Source organism: Mus caroli, unplaced genomic scaffold, assembly GCF_978045245.1.
Source record: "Mus caroli unplaced genomic scaffold, Mus_caroli_1 scaffold_1, whole genome shotgun sequence".
Taxonomy (NCBI): domain Eukaryota; kingdom Metazoa; phylum Chordata; class Mammalia; order Rodentia; family Muridae; genus Mus; species Mus caroli.
In genome coordinates, this window is record NW_028227256.1 from 171,982,710 (window position 1) to 172,000,863 (window position 18,154).

General features: G+C 35.7%; 3 protein-coding genes across 3 annotated transcripts; all 3 read left to right on the top strand.

Annotated features, from left to right (window-relative positions):
• Window positions 1-470: 470 nt before the first annotated feature.
• LOC110301835 (olfactory receptor 6K3-like) lies at window positions 471-1,418 on the top strand. The gene has a single exon (XM_021172510.1). The coding sequence runs from the start codon at window positions 471-473 to the stop codon at window positions 1,416-1,418; it is 948 nt and encodes a 315-aa protein (XP_021028169.1).
• A 4,584-nt stretch (window positions 1,419-6,002) lies between these two features.
• LOC110302283 (olfactory receptor 6K3-like) lies at window positions 6,003-6,951 on the top strand. Its single transcript, XM_021173129.1, is given in 2 exon segments — window positions 6,003-6,197; window positions 6,199-6,951. Coding segments are annotated over 2 exon segments (948 nt in total).
• Window positions 6,952-15,623: 8,672 nt separating this feature from the next.
• LOC110301795 (olfactory receptor 6K3-like) lies at window positions 15,624-16,595 on the top strand. The gene has a single exon (XM_021172456.2). The coding sequence runs from the start codon at window positions 15,648-15,650 to the stop codon at window positions 16,593-16,595; it is 948 nt and encodes a 315-aa protein (XP_021028115.1). The 5' UTR covers window positions 15,624-15,647.
• Window positions 16,596-18,154: the final 1,559 nt, after the last annotated feature.

Sequence of the window (18,154 nt, forward strand, 5' to 3'; positions counted from 1 at the left end):
GGCCTTGAATTCAGAGATCCACCTGGCTCTGCCTCTGAGTGCTGGGATTAATTAAGACATGCACCACCATTGCACAACAAAACTGACATTTTGGCATGTTAGTTTCATATTTATGCTTGTTTTGTGGTGTTATGGATTGAATCCAGGGTTGTGTACATGATAGAAAAATGCTATACCAAAGAGCTACATCCATACTCCATGTTCTCTTTGTCTTCTTCATTAGAGATAAGTTTATGAAGATAGTCTCGTTTCTTCACTCCTGGAAAGAACAAATAGAAAAATATCTTAGAGATATTATTGGTCCCAATGGATGTCTGTTTATTAATCCAAGGATAAAGAATAACACAAATTTTCCTAAAACTTATTTGCCTTTTGATTTTTGTATGACCAATATGTCTGGCTTTTTACATTTCATCTAGGAATTGAGCTCTGTGTTTCCACCCATGAGGATAAACTTGGCTGAGACTATAATGAGAATTAACAGAACCACTTCAGTGACAGAATTCCTCTTCTCTGGATTTCCCCAGTTTGAAGATGGCAGTTTCCTCTTCTTCATTCCTTTGTTCTTCATTTACATATTCATTGTTATTGGAAATCTCATTGTGTTTTTTGCAGTCAGGATGGATACCCGTCTTCACAACCCCATGTACAATTTCATCAGCATTTTCTCATTTCTGGAGATCTGGTATACCACTGCAACTATTCCCAAAATGCTCTCCAATCTCATCAGTAAGCAAAGGACCATCTCTTTAATTGGATGCCTGCTACAGATGTACTTCTTCCATTCACTTGGAAATTCAGAGGGTATTTTACTGACCACAATGGCTATTGACAGGTATGTTGCCATCTGTAATCCTCTCCGGTACCCAACTATCATGACTCCCCGGCTCTGTGCTCAACTCTCTGCAGGCTCCTGCATCTTTGGCTTTCTTGTGTTGCTTCCAGAGATTGCTTGGATTTCCACACTGCCCTTCTGTGGCCCCAACCAAATTCATCAGATCTTCTGTGACTTTGAACCTGTGTTGCGTTTGGCATGTACGGACACCTCCATGATTCTGGTTGAAGATGTGGTTCATGCAGTGGCCATCATCTTCTCTGTGTTGGTTATTGCCATCTCTTACATGAGAATCATCACTGTGATCCTGAGGATCCCCTCTGGTGAAGGCCGTCGGAAGGCTTTCTCTACTTGTGCTGCCCATCTTGGTGTCTTCTTGATGTTCTATGGCAGTGTCTCCCTCATGTATCTGCGTTTTTCAGCTACTTTCCCACCAGTTTTAGACACAGCTATTGCACTAATGTTTGCGGTTCTTGCACCCTTTTTCAACCCTATCATCTATAGTCTGAGAAATAAGGACATGAAGATAGCAATTAAGAAGCTTCTCTGCTCTCAGAAGATGCTGCCTACATCTGCAAGCTAATCTGCTCATAGATGTCTGTCTCTGTAGATTTTACTCCAACATACCAAACCCTAAAATTAGCACACAACTCATTTATCAGAAGACTGATACTCTTCATGTGTTTAAATCAGATAGAAAATACTCATCCAGATTACAATAGGGGGGGAATATGCAAAGCAAATATGAATGTCTAGGCAGTTCATGCTTCGTAAACTTGAATTTTATATAAAATTGTTACTGTATATGAGCACTAGTAACAAACATAGATTGTGAAATATAGTACTTAGTATAATAATATCTACCAGATGTTAAAGTTTACGCTTAAATGATACTGCACACTAATTTTGTGACTTCAGAAAAACAACTAATTAATTTTTTGCCTCTTAGTTTTGACATCTGTAAGTTTAAAAGTAATATATTTTAAAATTAAGACCTCACATATTAATTTAAAATTAAGTGGGTTATTCAAAGCCCTTTGAAATATTATAAAAGGCCAGTAAAACCCAGTTATCAGCTGTTATTATTTGCCATTGACAATCATTTGGATGCTTTAAGGAATGTTATAATAAAAATATATTAAAATCATATATCTAGGAATCTTATATGTGGTTATTTTTATACCATTTTTGTTTCTATTATTTATCTGAGGTATGGAAAAATTTCACCTTCATTCCTTTTAAATATTTTGTTGAATTGATCCAACTTAACTTAATTGGATTTTTTATTGAAAATGATATTCACATATTTACAAAAATAGAGATAGATGATAGATAAATAGGTAGAAAATAGGTAAATAGATAATCTATGGATAATAGATAGACAGATAACATAATAAATATACAGGTAGACAGACTATAAACAGATAATAGGAACTGCAATATTTTTGTGTCCTTCGAAATGTGCTTCATGCAATGTCACCAAGAACTAACTTTCTGCAATTCAAGAATAGATGTTTGTATTAATAAAGCAATTCAAACTCATATATTACAACTTTATTTCTCCCCAAATCCACTGGACATAAAGTTAAGACTACAACAAGCATTGAAAAATATTTTAAAAATAACAAAAAGTGAAATGTGTATGAAACTGCATTTTGATACTTGTTGTGGATTTTTAGCAGTCTGAAATGTCAAATATGACATTTCTTTAAGAAAAGAAAACAAGAGTAGTAGTTCTTTTGGACAATGCAACCAAACTTATTATTTGATTCTGTCTATTATATGATACACTAATAACCAAAAGCATACACTTTAAAAACATCTACAACATTACAACAAAACACCAAAGTAAAACATAAACAAATATGATCACCCCTGGGGAAGAAACCAGGTCCCTCAAGTGGTTTTCATTATTTCCTCGGGTACAATACAAGTGAGGTGTGAATAAGGAAGGGGAATCTGCTAGATTTTATAGTAGAAATTAGAAGAGAATCCCAGATGGGAAACTACACTTGCATCATGAGAGGGACCCAAAGTTTGGAGAAATAATGTCTATTGAAGAACAATGTATGGTGAAAATGAAGTCAACATTTTTACGTGATTTCCCATCTCACACTGGACCTGTATGCTTGGATTTATTGAGAGAAAAGTCTGAGGATAAACTGAAACACACAATTTAGAGAAGTGGTTCCTAGGATACTAAGACATTGGAAAGTATAACATCACAACAGTCATCCCTTTGCTAGACTTAGGGACATACTTTCATTCTCCTATGAGCATTTGGATCATTGACATTCATTCATATTTGCAATCATAAATGTATATTCTGTCCTTCTCCTATTTTTTTCTCCCCTTTCTTTCTCAGGGAATACACACAGAGACCTTAATCTCCCACTATAACACTTCATGGTTTTAATGTCACTAATTTTGTCAATCCAAACAGAGGGTACAAACATTAGTTGAACTACTGAAAAGAAAGTTGTTTAGAGACTGAAATTAAATGGTTTCTCAGGAAATAGATGATTTCTGCTCTAAAAACAAATTGTTTCATAACTAAAATCCAAAGACACTCTAGATGCTTCATACTGATATCTGCAATGTACCTGCCAGAGTCATGTTACTATCTCTACCCAGAGGCTACTGATTGCTTTATCCTTCATGTTATACATTGCATCTAAAGTTTCTAATTATCATTAATCCATATGACAGAATCCACTTGGTAAGAAACCCAAATCTACACATACCAAGCTTACATTCAAGTATACAGCAGGGAAGACTGCACATAGGAACTCATTAAAATTATTACAGCATAACATATATAGTGTATATTTAATATAAAATTTAATATTATATAATATTTATAATTATTCACAAAATATCAAATTACACACTTAGAATGAAACAGTCTTATTTTCTTCTGTGTAGGTTTTCAGGCTAATTTCCTGTTCAGATTTCCTACCACACACCACACTGTCTCTATCTGCAGACATGCAAAAAAGGGCAAATCCAGGAGGATCACTTCTTTGTCTTTGCGGTACACTCTGGTAGACTCATGAACAAGAAACAATACATGAAATAGTGAATAAAGTGGTTACCGTGCTTATTAAGGTGAGAACAAATTGGAAAAATACATTTATTGACAAGTTTGGTCCGGAAATCTGAATGGAAGAGTTAACTAATTAATCTCATGAGAAATGATGTTTGTTGTAGTATACAGGAGAAATTCCCCACAGAGTTCATACCTCTTCTTGCTAATTCCTGAGATGAGTGTGGTGTGACTATAACTTGCTTTTTGAGTGATGAAGAAAGGTCCATCATGCAGAGGCCTAGAGAGACTGAGGCGTTCCCCTGTTCTGGATCAGAGGTAAGTAGCATCACCAGTGCTTGCAGAGGAATATTGAATAGGCATATGTGCCACAGAACATCTCGTGGCTCAGTTTCACCACTTGTGTGATGAAAATGATGATCTTATCTCTGTAGAACTTCAAAACAGGTTGCAAGTGTATACACCATGCTGGGGCAGTATCCACTGCAGCCACTCATTATACTAAAGTAGACATTAATTAATTAGTGCTATTGCTAAGCATATCTTCTCATTGTTAGAACATTATGAGCATATATGAACACTCCCCTCCTACAAATTGGGGTAGTTTCAAAACTCAATGAAGCTGAATAATTTGAAGTGTCACAAGTATGTAAATGATAGAAAGGATTTAAGTGCTAGCATTTGATTTATAACGTCCAATTGTAACCACTGTTATGAACTGATTTTATGTTGCGAGAAAGCAGAAGATAGAGAAGTGTTATATGTAAGTGCAAGGCTCCAGCACACAGAGGGTTTTTGTAGTTATAGAAAACAACATGAAAAATGGAATTAAAAGGAAGACTAGAGTAGGTGGATGCTTGTAGATCAAATAACATGGTGTCAAGGTTTGCATATGTTAGCTTGGAGCTCACGAGAAAAATTGTAGAAAAAAAATTGAAGATTTTATAGGCATTTCTAGTTGAAATCCCTTTAAGTTAGTAAGATTATCAAGCAGTATATAAAACAAGAAATTAGGGAGGGAACTTAGGAACTGGGTTCTTGAAGAAGAGTATAAGATGATGTTTATTGATATGAGATAGAAGAGGCAGAGTGAGAAAGGGAGTTGCATCTAAAAATAAATGTAACAAGGCAGACCTGCCTTTAAGAGGCACTTGGAGCTGGAGGCATTGAAATAGAAGGAATGGTACCTGAGGAAGAGAAATGGAGTGTAGCACATGTCAGGCAGGACTGGGTAATAACTATGAATGACTGGCAGAATAGCACCAGCAGGATGCTGAGGGACAAATGTGTAGCAAACAGTTAAGGTGCATAAGAAATTAAGTGATCTGGATTTTATGATTTCATTAGGGGTCTACCTATCTAACAAACCACTGACAATTGTGATGACATGACATGGCCCACATGACTAGGTCAGAGGACAACTTCCCCTTTTTGTTGAAGTAGAAATTCCCTTGTTTTCAGGATGGTGTGTTATATAAGCTGACTTCCTGTTCATTCTCATTTCTATACCTCCCATACCAACAAAGGAGTGCTGGAAATACAGATGTGTACCACTGCACCTGAATTTTTACTGCTTGCTGGAATTGAACTCAGGTTACCCAGCTTGCATAGCAAATACTTACACCTGCGGAACAGTCTCACTAGCCCCCAAGTTTACACTTGAAATTTGCTTAAATCAATACATCAAGTTAATATGTATAAAATACAGTTTGATGTGGAAAACACATAACTGAACCTTTATCTTTTTACCTTTTCTTCATGTTTCATATCATTAATATTGATATATAAGTGTGTTATTATAGTATAAAACAATAGAATAATATGATACAGTACAGCATGTATAGTCAATAGGGATACATAGACGATATGCTGAGATAACTTCCAATAGTTATTGTACCCTGAAAGTGTTTGAAATTTTTTTTAACCTGAAGTTCCACTTCTTCAAGGAGTAAGACGGGGAATACCACCAGATAGCAGTCACTATTCTGAATAGCAAGAAAGTAGATAAAGCATGCACAAACACTTACAATTACTCCCTATGATAGCTTCATGTTTATTTTCTTCTCTGCCTCTCATGAGTGACATGTATTCTTTTCTTTTGCAGCTAGCTCTCCTGGGGACATGGAGAATGGAAGTCTGTCAGCCGTGACAGAGTTTATCTTCACCACCTTTCCCAGGCTCCAGGATGGCAGCCTGCTCTACTTCCTCCCTTTGCTTTTCATCTATACTTTCATTGTCATTGGGAATCTATTGATTTTCTTTGCTGTAAGGCTGGACAGCCATCTTCATAATCCCATGTATAATTTTATAAGTATTTTTTTCCTTTCTGGAGATCTGGTACACCACAGCTACCATTCCAAAGATGCTGTCCAATGTCATCAATGAAAAGAAGTCCATCACCATCACCGGCTGCCTCTTGCAAATGTATTTCTTTCACTCATTGGGAAATTCAGAGGGGATTTTGCTGATCACCATGGCTGTTGACAGATACATTGCCATCTGCAACGCTCTTCACTATCAGATGATCATGACGCCCAGACTCTGTGTTCAGCTCTCTGCAGGCTCTTGCATCTTCGGTTTCCTCATCTTGCTTCCTGAGATTGTGATGATTTCCACTCTGCCCTTCTGTGGACTGAATCAGATCCATCAGATCTTCTGTGACTTGGTCCCTGTGCTGAGCCTGGCCTGCACAGACACTTCTATGATTGTCATTGAGGACGTGATCCATGCAGTAGCCATTATCATCACTGTTCTTATCATTGCTCTGTCCTACGTAAGAATTGTCATCGTGATCCTGAGAATTCCTTCTACTGAGGGTAGGAAAAAGGCCTTTTCTACCTGTGCTGGTCACCTCCTGGTCTTTCTGATATTCTTTGGCAGTGTATTACTCACGTACTTGCGTTTCAATGCCACTTATCCCCCGGTGTTGGAGACAGCAATTGCACTGATGTTTACTGTTCTTGCTCCCTTCTTCAATCCCATCATTTATAGTCTTAGAAACAAGGACATGAAGAATGCAATTAAAAGGCTCTTCTGCCTTCACAAAGTTTGGAACACATCTGAAAGTTAAATTTCAGCCACAGGTTCTTTGTTATAGTTTAAAGTATGTATTTAATGCATTAGAACATGGTATTCCTTTATCTATACCTAGCTCGTTGATGCATTGAAATCTGTCAACTGACCTTTTTGCTTATATAAAAGCATACTATTATTCTCTGTGTCATCATTATAAAATTTGTTCTGAATATAATGAAGTGGTTTAATTTCTGTTTACAGGGTGTCTCTTAAAAATCTTGTTCATACTGATTAATTGGCTTTATTCCCCTGGAAATGTGCTGGGATTTGTATAGTAATAAATATCTATGTTAAAGTGATATTTAATAACCATATAATTTATAGGGTAAAGACAATGGTTTGCAATATTATTACATGAAAAATGACTAAATCAGGATAATTAGAACATCAGTCACCTCATTTATCATTTCTTTGTGGTGAAGATATTCAAAATCTTCTTTTCCAATGATATTTAGCTATACATTATTGTGACTAAAGCTCTTCAGAGCTCCTTTTGTAGCCTTGACCAACTTTTTCTTGTCTCCCTTCACCCACCAAAGCCTCTGTAACCACCATTATCTCTATTTGTATGAGAATAACATGTTAAGATATGAGTGAGTTAAAAAAAATCTTGTTCATTGCTTTTGAGAATAGAATGATATAGCTTAACTAGAGATACACTGTACTATGAGGTATGATGCCTTCAATTTTATAATATATCTTAGATGTAAAAAACCTGTTTATGAATTGTGAATTACCTGATTAGCTAATAATGCATTATAGAATCATATTTCCCACAATAGATAGACAGACAGATAGATAGATAGGAGAGAGAGAGAGAAAATAGATGAAAAATACATAATTATAAATAGAAGATAGATGGATAAATGATAGATATAGATATGTGATAGATTGATAAAATATAGATGTATGACAGATGATAGATTGGTTGATTAAAAAAAACTAGTAGCTATATAGCTGAAGGACAGACAAACAGACAGGACAGGACAGACAGAAGGACAGAAGGACAAATGGATAGATATATTTAGGTTTTAGGAAACCTCCAATACTACCTTCATGGTGGCTGTATTAACTTACTGTTCCATGGCCAGTGCAGTACTGTTTTTTGTTTGTTTGTTTGTTTGTTTTGTTTATTTGTTTGTTTTTGTTTTTCCTCTAGAGATTCATCAGTAGTTTTAGGATATCATTTACTTAATTGTAATTTTTCAAAATCAACTTTTTAACAGTCATGGCATGGTACCAAACTGAAATTTTATTTGCACTTTCTGATCATAACTGAGAGAATTTTCATATAATTTTATGCTAATTCTATTATTTTGGTAGCTGTCTATATATTTTCTTATTTTTATTGGACTGGTTTTTAATTATTATTATTTGTATAATTGGTTTTTATTATTATGTGGGTTTTTTCAAATTCCCCAAGTAGTATACATATTAAGTCGTTGGCAGATATTCGGCAGGTCTCTCCTTCCATTCTACAGGTTACTTCTTCACTCCGCTGATGACTGCTTTGCTAAGCAAAAGCACTTTAGATTTATATATCATGTGTATCTCATTTTTGTATTTTGTTTCCTATATGAAGATAAAAAAATCTTTCTTAGAGCATCTTGAAGTGTTTCCCTATATTTTCATATAGTTGTTTTTAAATGCATAACTTATATTTTCATTTTTTTAGTACTAATTTAACTTTTGAGATTTTAATCTTAGCATCTCACCTCTATTTTTCTCTTTCCCCAAACCAAACCCTTCTACATACCCCTTCTTGGTCTCTTTCAAGTTCATGGCCTTTTCTTAAAATATTACATACATATATGCATGTATATTTTTAATATTACACGGTTTCTGTATAAATGTTGCCTGTAAGTATGTTTCAGGACTGACCATTTGGTATTGGGTAACCAATTGATATGAGTGTCCCTGAGAAACACCATTTCTTTCTCTTTCTGCATCCATTAGTTTTCTGTATTTCTTTGTGTAAAATTTAGGTCTTGTGGGCTTTTCCTAGTTTCTACTGGTATATTTATTATTGCCCCCATTCTGCTCATGTTTATGCAGTAACGATGATGAGACAGTATGGATGTAGCTTCTGACTTTAATAGGAGAAGCAATCTCACAACAACTGTCCCTTGCAATTTTTCTGGCCTTCCTTTTGCAATGTTCCCTGAGCCTTACTTAGGTGCAGGAACTTGTTTTGTAAATATATCTATGGGAAGTAGACCTTACAACTTCTCATTTTGTTGGACTGTGGGTTTCTCTGTGCTATAAAGAGACATTTTCTTGATTATGAGCGAGCACTCTACTTGTCTGTGGGTATAAGAACAAATATTTAGCATATAGTTAGTTTATGCTATTTATGCTAGTTATGCTAGATTAGTAATGAAGTTAGTTTGCCTCAGAGATCCATGACTTCAGTAGCCCTGAGTAGTTGGCTAGGTTTCTAGTAACAGGAATGATTTCTTTCTGGTTGAGCAAGTCTTATGTCCAATTAAAGAGTGTTCATTTCCAAAAAGAGTAATAGTGTAATTCTGGTCATTGTGGTTATTAGGCATCATCGCAGGATAGGACTTTGGTTGCTTTTCTCCTTTGCAAGCTTGCATGGTGCCTTCTTCTACCATGAACACTAGTCTTCAAGGAGGAGGCATTCAGTAAGTTCCAGTTTAGAGACCTCTGGACCTTACATCTGAAGTGTATGGTGTGTTCAGCCATAAGGACTCACCTTCTACCTCTGGGGGGAACAAAGAATAATAGCAATGGTCTGTAACATTTTAGGAGTCTCTTGGACAAGTCTAAGCAATACCTCAAATGAGAGTTTCTTATACCTGGTATTGAGGCTTTTTTAGGTGGTCTTTGGCTCTTAGAGGGATCCCATAAGCCCAAATGAGAAATTTTCATTTAAACTACAAATGTGTAGCAATATGCAGACTTATGTTTTCTAGGTATTTTTAAGGAAGATATTTAATCGTATGATTACTTAGGACTTTTTGTATATCCTTTCTTTTATTTTTCCCCTTTCCTCACTCTGTATTTACTTTCCTCTAACATCCCTACTTAGAGCTTCTTTTCCCCCCCATTTTCCTGATCAGAATACTTGTATCCTCCTATTCTCCTTGATACTGCATTCAGTCATTTCTTATTCTGGAATTCTTAAATTTAGGTCATTAAGAAAAATTATGAAGTATTGCCATGTATAATGGAGGATAACCAGTGGGAAAGCTCTTGGCTAGTATGTTCATGACCATGGATTCAATTCTCAAAGCCAAAACAAAAATAAAAATTAGCTAAAAGCAATATGGTCCCAAGAAACTAAAAAGACTGAAATATAAAAATAAAGGAAATAATAACTAAGGAAGTAAAATCTCCTTTCAGAAAAAAAAGTACAAAATATTATTGATGCCTTAACCAAGATGCCTGGTAGAGCCTCATGCGTTTGGTCCTGTGGTGACTTTATATCTATCCCAGAGCAAAGTAGTACCTAAGGAGGGCTTCCCCTTCTCTTAGGGAAAGGAAGGAGTCATGGGGGAGGGACTTGTGAGAGTAAGACTAGGGGGAGAGAAGGGAGGAAAGCTGCAATCAGGATGTAAAGCGAAAAATAAATAAATAAATAAATAAATAAATAAATAAATAAATAAGACTAAAAGAAAAGTGAAGAGGACATAGACAAACATAGGGGGAAATCTTACATTCATGTGTTATAAAAAAGAAATAATTAAAACTCTCATGACACATGGAAGCTTCCTCCATGCTATCTATATTTCACAGTGACAAAAGGTGTTATATATGCTGCTGGGACAAAATAAGCATCAACAACTTGATTCAACCGTTATCCCTAGAAACGACAACAGCCACCTGCCACACCACAAATCTCCACTGACCTAACAGTGGCATGGCTGTTATGGGTAACCAGCTACCTTTTTATTTAATTTAAGAACATGAAATAGAATTCATGCCTAGTGCTGTAAACCTAGTATTTTAAAAAAGAAAAAAATGGCTAAAGCAGTATTTGTTCCCTCGGAGCCAATTCCCTACTGTTTATCTAAATTGACTTGCTGCCAAAGTGCTTTACAAGTGTTATATTTATACCCAGAGACAAATGCTCTTCCAACCCTTCATGAGAGAAGCACTGTGGATTTGTATAGAATGCTGGTAACACAAAGATCCCTGGTATCTCATGGTGGGGAGAATAAGAGACAAGGCTGTGTGCATCCCTATTCATGACATTTGTACTAACCTCTCTAAGTCTCAGGGAACCATCACAGTAAAAAAGAATGTAAGATTGAAAAGATAAGCAAAAGAACTATGAAGTGCTATCATCTTAGACATAGACATAGACAGTGCTCTCATGATCACGCAGGATCTGTGGCTACCTTCAGTGGACCTACACAAGACTAGACCAATCAACAATCAAACATAGATTGGAGAGAGTTTCCTAAATCTTGAAATATCCTTGCTGAACTTTTGCCTACTAGACTGTGGGGGTAGGGTCATCATTGCCCTCAGTTGTACATCCACTGAAGAGCCCACCAGGCTTCAGTGGATAGTTTCAAACATGTGATCACACAGATGGTCTCAAAACAAACAAACAAACAAAGAAACTAATCGCCACAAGCCATTGATGCGATAAAGGGATTTGTAGGGAGAAGAAGAGGCAAAGTGTTTGGGGAAGATCAGAAAAGAATCAGGAGTAACAGATGAGAAGGATCTATATACACGTACGAAATTAATAAAGAACAAATTTCACAATAACTATAAAAATGGTCATCCTTCACAGGAATGAAGATAAATTTCAAAAATTCATATGGGACCACAAAATAAACCTGAACAAAACAATTCCTAAGTGAAATGATAGAAGCACAGTAGAGTTTATGACAAACTTCAGAATTGCAGTGAACTGAGTAGGATGGAACTGTCTTAAAAGGAATACAAGGACTAAAAGGAAACAACAGGGGGTTCAGAAATAAACCTCTGTAGTCAAATGATTTTCAACAGAATTGGCAAACATATGCGTTCAAGAAAGTGAGTCCTTTTTGATAAACGAGACTGGAAAAACTAGATATCCACATGTTGAAGATTAAATTCTGGCCTCTATTTTACTTATACAAAAGTCAAACAAAATGACTCAAAATCAGAGGTAAATCTATGCTTTTGTAAACAAAAGAAAGCAAAACAAACAAAAAACAAACAAACCACCAAACCATAACACATGTGGCTAGAAAGAAGGCTCAGCCATCTCAACAGCTAAAAGCACAAGCTGCTCCTCTAGAGGCTGGAAGTTCAAGTCTCAGGATATACATGCAAGCTCACAAGCGTCTGTAATTGCAGTCACGGGATATTCAATACCTTTCATGAGCCTTAGATAAGACACATAGTATACAGACAGATATACAGACCAACAGACAAATTCTTTCCTTAATCATGTTAATGTTTACTCCTAAAGTTTCATTAATTGAGATTTTGTTTTGTCTTTTTTGTTCCTTAATTTTAAAAGTAGTAGGTATACTGAAAGACAAATAAGTCCTATTACATTATTGGTATTGCTACCTACTTATGGCAGTCTCCTGTATAAAAAAAATTCTCTTCTCCTGTGATATATTGTTACTAATTTATTATAAAATACAATCTCTGTTTCCATTTTTATCTCAGGGTCATCTACCTGATCTCTAATTCTTCTCTCTGTCTTCCAGTTATTTTATGTTTCACTCATCCCAACACATACACAAATACACACACACACATGCTCACTCACACACTCACACACACACAAACACACACTTACACACACACACTCTCTCACACACACACACACTCTCTCTCTCTCACACACACACACATACACACACACACACACACACACACAACTTTATTAAATTTACTTCTAAATGGCAAAATAGTCATTATATTAGAACAAACAATGTTTAATTATAATTATTCTCCCATGGAGAAAAATCAATTCCATTTTGATGGTAATTTAATGCAGCCATAATTTGTTGGTGCTGCCACCCCTTGAGAAATAATGGGGTGGGGGATATAGGAGTAAAAGAAGAAAATGAGTAGGAGACACAGTATAGAATAAGGGAAACAGATCAACCATTGACACATTTTCTAGTGAAAAATAAGAAATGGGAAGCATCCAGCAGATCAATAAAACAAATTTAGACAGACTTCGTGCAGCCTTTGAGAAAATAAAAAGTGAGTTTTTCATTTTCATTTTTGAAACATGCATGGTTTTCTAACACATGAATTTTTTAATAGAAATCTCCTTCTATTCTATGCATTAATTTATTCATGACCCTTGTCAGAAAATCACCTCCAATACTGCCCTCATCCTCCTTCTTTCTTTCTACAACACAGAATAATAACAGCATCCATACATGGCTGTTTTGGCCCAGCAGTTCCTGCTGTCATATCTAAGTAGAGCATGACTTTTTCAATCATAACACTGATAAAGGGTATGACAATGCTCAGCAGGATCTGTAAGATTCCTCTCAACACTGACTCTCCTGACCCAAGGATCTAATTAACAGAAAGTACAGAACATGTTCATCTCTCAGTTGACCCCAGGAGGGAAGTGTTTCCTCTGTATTCTTGAGGGAATAAAATCTCACTGGAACTCACATTCCCTACGGGATGGACCCAAGGATGCTTATAAGAACTTTTTAGAGGTGCTGAAAGAACAGGGACAGAGATTCACAGGGGCAGAGTAAAAAAACCTGACTATTTAACAGAGGTGAGTTTGGCATTTCTGAGGTCAAAGGTGAGTGTTCATTTCTCTTACTTGGCATAAGACCCTCAGTAACTGACTGTTGAAGGTTCAAACAGTGAGAGCTTTGAGAGGTGTGGCTTGTTTTAGTCATATGAGAAATTTCATCTTTCGAGCTCTAGGCTCTGTGGAATGACATAAGCAATAGTAATCAGTTATTCATCCTGTGCTCCACTCCATGAGTGTAAGTGATGACAATTTCCCTTCTCATCTGCCTACTTTACAGATTTATACTGTTTTAACTGTGCTTTTACATTCAATTCAAGTTGTTTTCATTGGAAAAGAAACTATTTCCAAGTTTCTAATCTCTACTGAGGGTAAACTATGCACTAATAGAATCCAGTGACAAAAACAAAACAAAACAAAACAAAACCAAAAACAAACAAAAAACCTGCAGCAACAGTGTCAGGATTCTGTTAGAGACCATATAGAGGATGAATGTGAAAAGAAAAACTAAGGAGTACACGTGTGGGCACATGTGCATGTATGTGCATGCATGCATGCATGCCTGTGAGAGTGTGTGTGTGTGTGTGTGTGTGTGTGTGTGTGTGTGTGTGTGTTTAAATATGTGGAGGAAATGACACTAGTATCAATGGCCTTTTCTTGAAAGAAAAGATCTGAATTGCAACTTCAGGATAGATCAGAGTTAGTCAGGTAAAACTCACCACAGCTCTATAGAGTATATCATGATGAATTTTGAAACTGCCACAGTGAAATATGAAAAAGTGAAGATGAAGAATGTTATACATGGAAATGTGGGACAATGGAAATTGATGGGAGAGTATTTTCTCCAACTGAAAGTGTGTATTGACCAGATATTAAGAACCAGGTCTTAACTAGTGTTCCTGCAGACTTAAAGAATGAGCAATGAACATGAATGTCAACACATAAAAGCATAAAATTATGATTTAAGTAACAAATAATCTTTAAAATGTTGCTATAAAAATGGAAAACACAGGAATGATGGTTTATTGGAAATCAATAGCAAAACGTTTTGAAGAATAGTAGGCTTCTGTGTCTGATTCCAAATATTATCATAACCTAAGGACTCTATTTCCACTTATTTGATATTGGTATGGCAGGGATACATAAGGCAAAATGGTTTCTGAATAGCAAAAATGGGAAAAAAACTACTTCATAAATTGTTTTGAAAGTATCACAATCTGAAGGAGAAATATCTAGGATAATTCTCTCACACAGCCCATCTAAAAAGGAAATAAATACCATAAATATCAATAATGAGTTCTTTCATAAATTAACTTATTTGATTAAAACTTCTAAACACAAGTACTTTTCATGTGCACTGGAAGACATAAGACTCAGAGGGATTAGGTAACTTGCCCACTCTCCAGTTAATAGTGGACAGAATGAAAATTCAGGCTCAGTATGTTTGACATGAATCCATTCTATTAATCATTATAATACTCTCACACAAAAGTAGAGATATAGGCAAGTTATTCTGTGTTTTGAATATTAAAAACTGAGAATCACAAATCCCCTCTAAAGGGAAATATATATAATATATAGTGACATTTACATATGTGTATGTACATGCTTGCATGTGTGTGCACAAATTAAGTATGTGTATTCATGCATATGCAAGAAGAAACTAGAGGTCAATGTCAGGTGTTGTCTTCCAACATTTCCTACCTTATTTTTTTCAGACAGGTACTCTCACTGAAACTGAATTTCACCCATGTGGCTATCTGGCTGGCTATCAAACTTCTGTGGTCCTATGTCTCCACATCCCAGCATTGGGGTTATAAGTATGGCTGTCAACAGCCAGCACTTCCACATGAACACTATGAACCGGAATTCAGGTCCTCAGCCATCTGTTCTGACAGCCCCAATATTTACATGTGTACTGCTTTGAATTTCTTCCATGTGAGTTGAGTGTGGCTTTTCCCTCATTCACAGGTCACTCAGATGGTGATATGGAGAATGGAAACCGATCTACCGTGACTGTGTTTGTCTTCACTGGGTTCCCCCAGCTCAAGAATGGTGGCCTCCTGTACTTTTTTCCTCTATTGTTCATTTACATCTTTATTGTGACAGGAAACCTGATGATCTTTTTTGCTGTAAGGTTGGACACTCGTCTTCATAATCCCATGTACAATTTCATAAGTATCTTCTCATTTCTTGAGATGTGGTATACAACAGCTACCATACCTAAGATGCTCTCCAATCTGATCAGTGAGCAAAAGACCATTTCCTTCATTGGCTGCCTCTTGCAGATGTACTTCTTCCATTCACTTGGAAATACCGAAGGGACCCTTCTGACTGTCATGGCTATTGACAGGTATGTTGCCATCTGTAATCCACTCCGCTACCCAAACATCATGACACCCAGGCTCTGTGCTCAGCTCACTGCTGGTTCTTGTGTATTTGGCTTCCTCATCCTTCTACCTGAGATTGTGTGGATTTCTACTCTACCTTTTTGTGGCCCCAATCAAATCACTCAGATATTTTGTGATTTTACCCCTTTGTTGAAGTTAGCCTGTACAGATGCCTCGGTGATCTTGGTTCAAGATGTGATACATGCTCTCGCTATTCTGATCACAAGTCTGATTATTTCTCTTTCTTACATAAGAATTATTGTTGTTATCCTGAGCATCTCCTCAATAGAAGGTCGCAAAAAAGCTTTTTCCACTTGTGCTGCCCACATTGCTGTCTTCCTCTTGTTTTTTGGCAGTGTGGCCCTTATGTATCTTCGATTCTCTGCCACCTATACACCATTCTGGGACAACACAATTGCTCTTACATTTTCTGTGTTTGCCCCTCTTTTCAATCCTATTATATACAGCCTGAGAAATAAGGACATGAAAGATGCAATTAACAAACTCTTTTGTTCTCAAAAAGTATCCAATGAATCACATAGGTAATTTATACTACTGCCTTTTAAAATTAAAGATCCTTTTCTAAAAACCCGATGCTGAAGAATGACTGCAATTTCAAACATTAGGCAATTGATCAACCACTTTCTCCAATGAGCTAATAGATGGTCATATAAATTCTATCTGCTGAGAAATCACCAAGATTATGAAATTAACATGTTTTGCCTTAACTTTGTCAACCATTGACAAATAAATATATATTCATTTCAGAATAGTCAAGTGTAAAACTATGAAGAACATTTACGGGTATCCCTTTTCTGAGTCAGATTCTTGGCCACTGTAATCTTCACTAAGATCTTTACAATAACATTAGCATTTTTACCAACTTATGTTGCAATGCCTCTCTCTGTTGTTGAGTTATTAATAAACCAAAACCTTATAACAAGCTTTGGAAAAAAAGAAAACCTTCCTTGCATCTAACCTGTAGATGTTCACTTACAACTTTGTTTCCTTTCTAGTTACTGTTCTAATTGTTTAAGACACATATATCCATGTGCTATGACTGTAAAATTTCATCAGCAGGACATCATAGGCTCTATTTGGTATTGTGTCAAACACTATAAAAGGAAATTGATTTTTACATAAAGTCAATATGAGTAAACTGAGATGGTATAAATACATGTATTTCATTTATCACTCTAAAATATTTTTCATGTTTCCTTTTGACTGAAGTGCAAAACACATAATTTTGTAGTAGCATATTTAATATTAAGCATATGTGACTTCATAGCTTATATTTGTAAAACCAGGAATTTTATACTAAGGTTTATGTACCCACCAAATATTTACTATAGCTTAATTGTAAAATATTATAGTGATGTGTTATACATTTTCTCTAATTTAAAATTTTATATTTCTCTGTATTATTGTCATTATAAATCCAGTTAAGTTATATTCTTGCATAAAATTCCTTTTCTAAAATATTGACTCAAGATAAATGTCAAGAAGTTACATATTACATAAAAATTTGAATATATTTATCACAACTGATAAAACATTGGCTACATAAACAGTTGTACAACAAACGCATGAATGTAAGACTGTAAATATGATTTGTGTCATAATATCAGGTCTATAGTTTCAATCTGATCTCTGTATTTTGTGGAGCCTATTGATTTGATCATTTGTAAAATGAAGTTGTAGTGTAACTAAAAAAAGATTCTGATATGTTGAATTCCACATTCTTATGAAAAGTATAATGTGAATTATACATTCTTATAAAAAGTGTAGATGTATAACCTTGCAGCAAGTGTACTCAGTGGATTGCAGGCAATAGGCAACTTTCTGTCTCATACGTCTAGATTGATATTTCTCTTACTTGGCTATTGAGGAGTTAATGGACAGTCCTCAGACATACTGTTTCATAGTTAGGCTTGCCCAGGATAGCTGCCTTATCTCAGTGCTATATCCTCCTTAAATTACTCTTTCTCTTTCTTTAGTTTTCCCTCCTTTTCTTTTTCTTCCTCCTCCTATCTCTATTGTGATGTCTTCTAAACATTATCGTGTATAAGAATACTTTTCACCAAGACAAAAATGGCTTCAGTTCT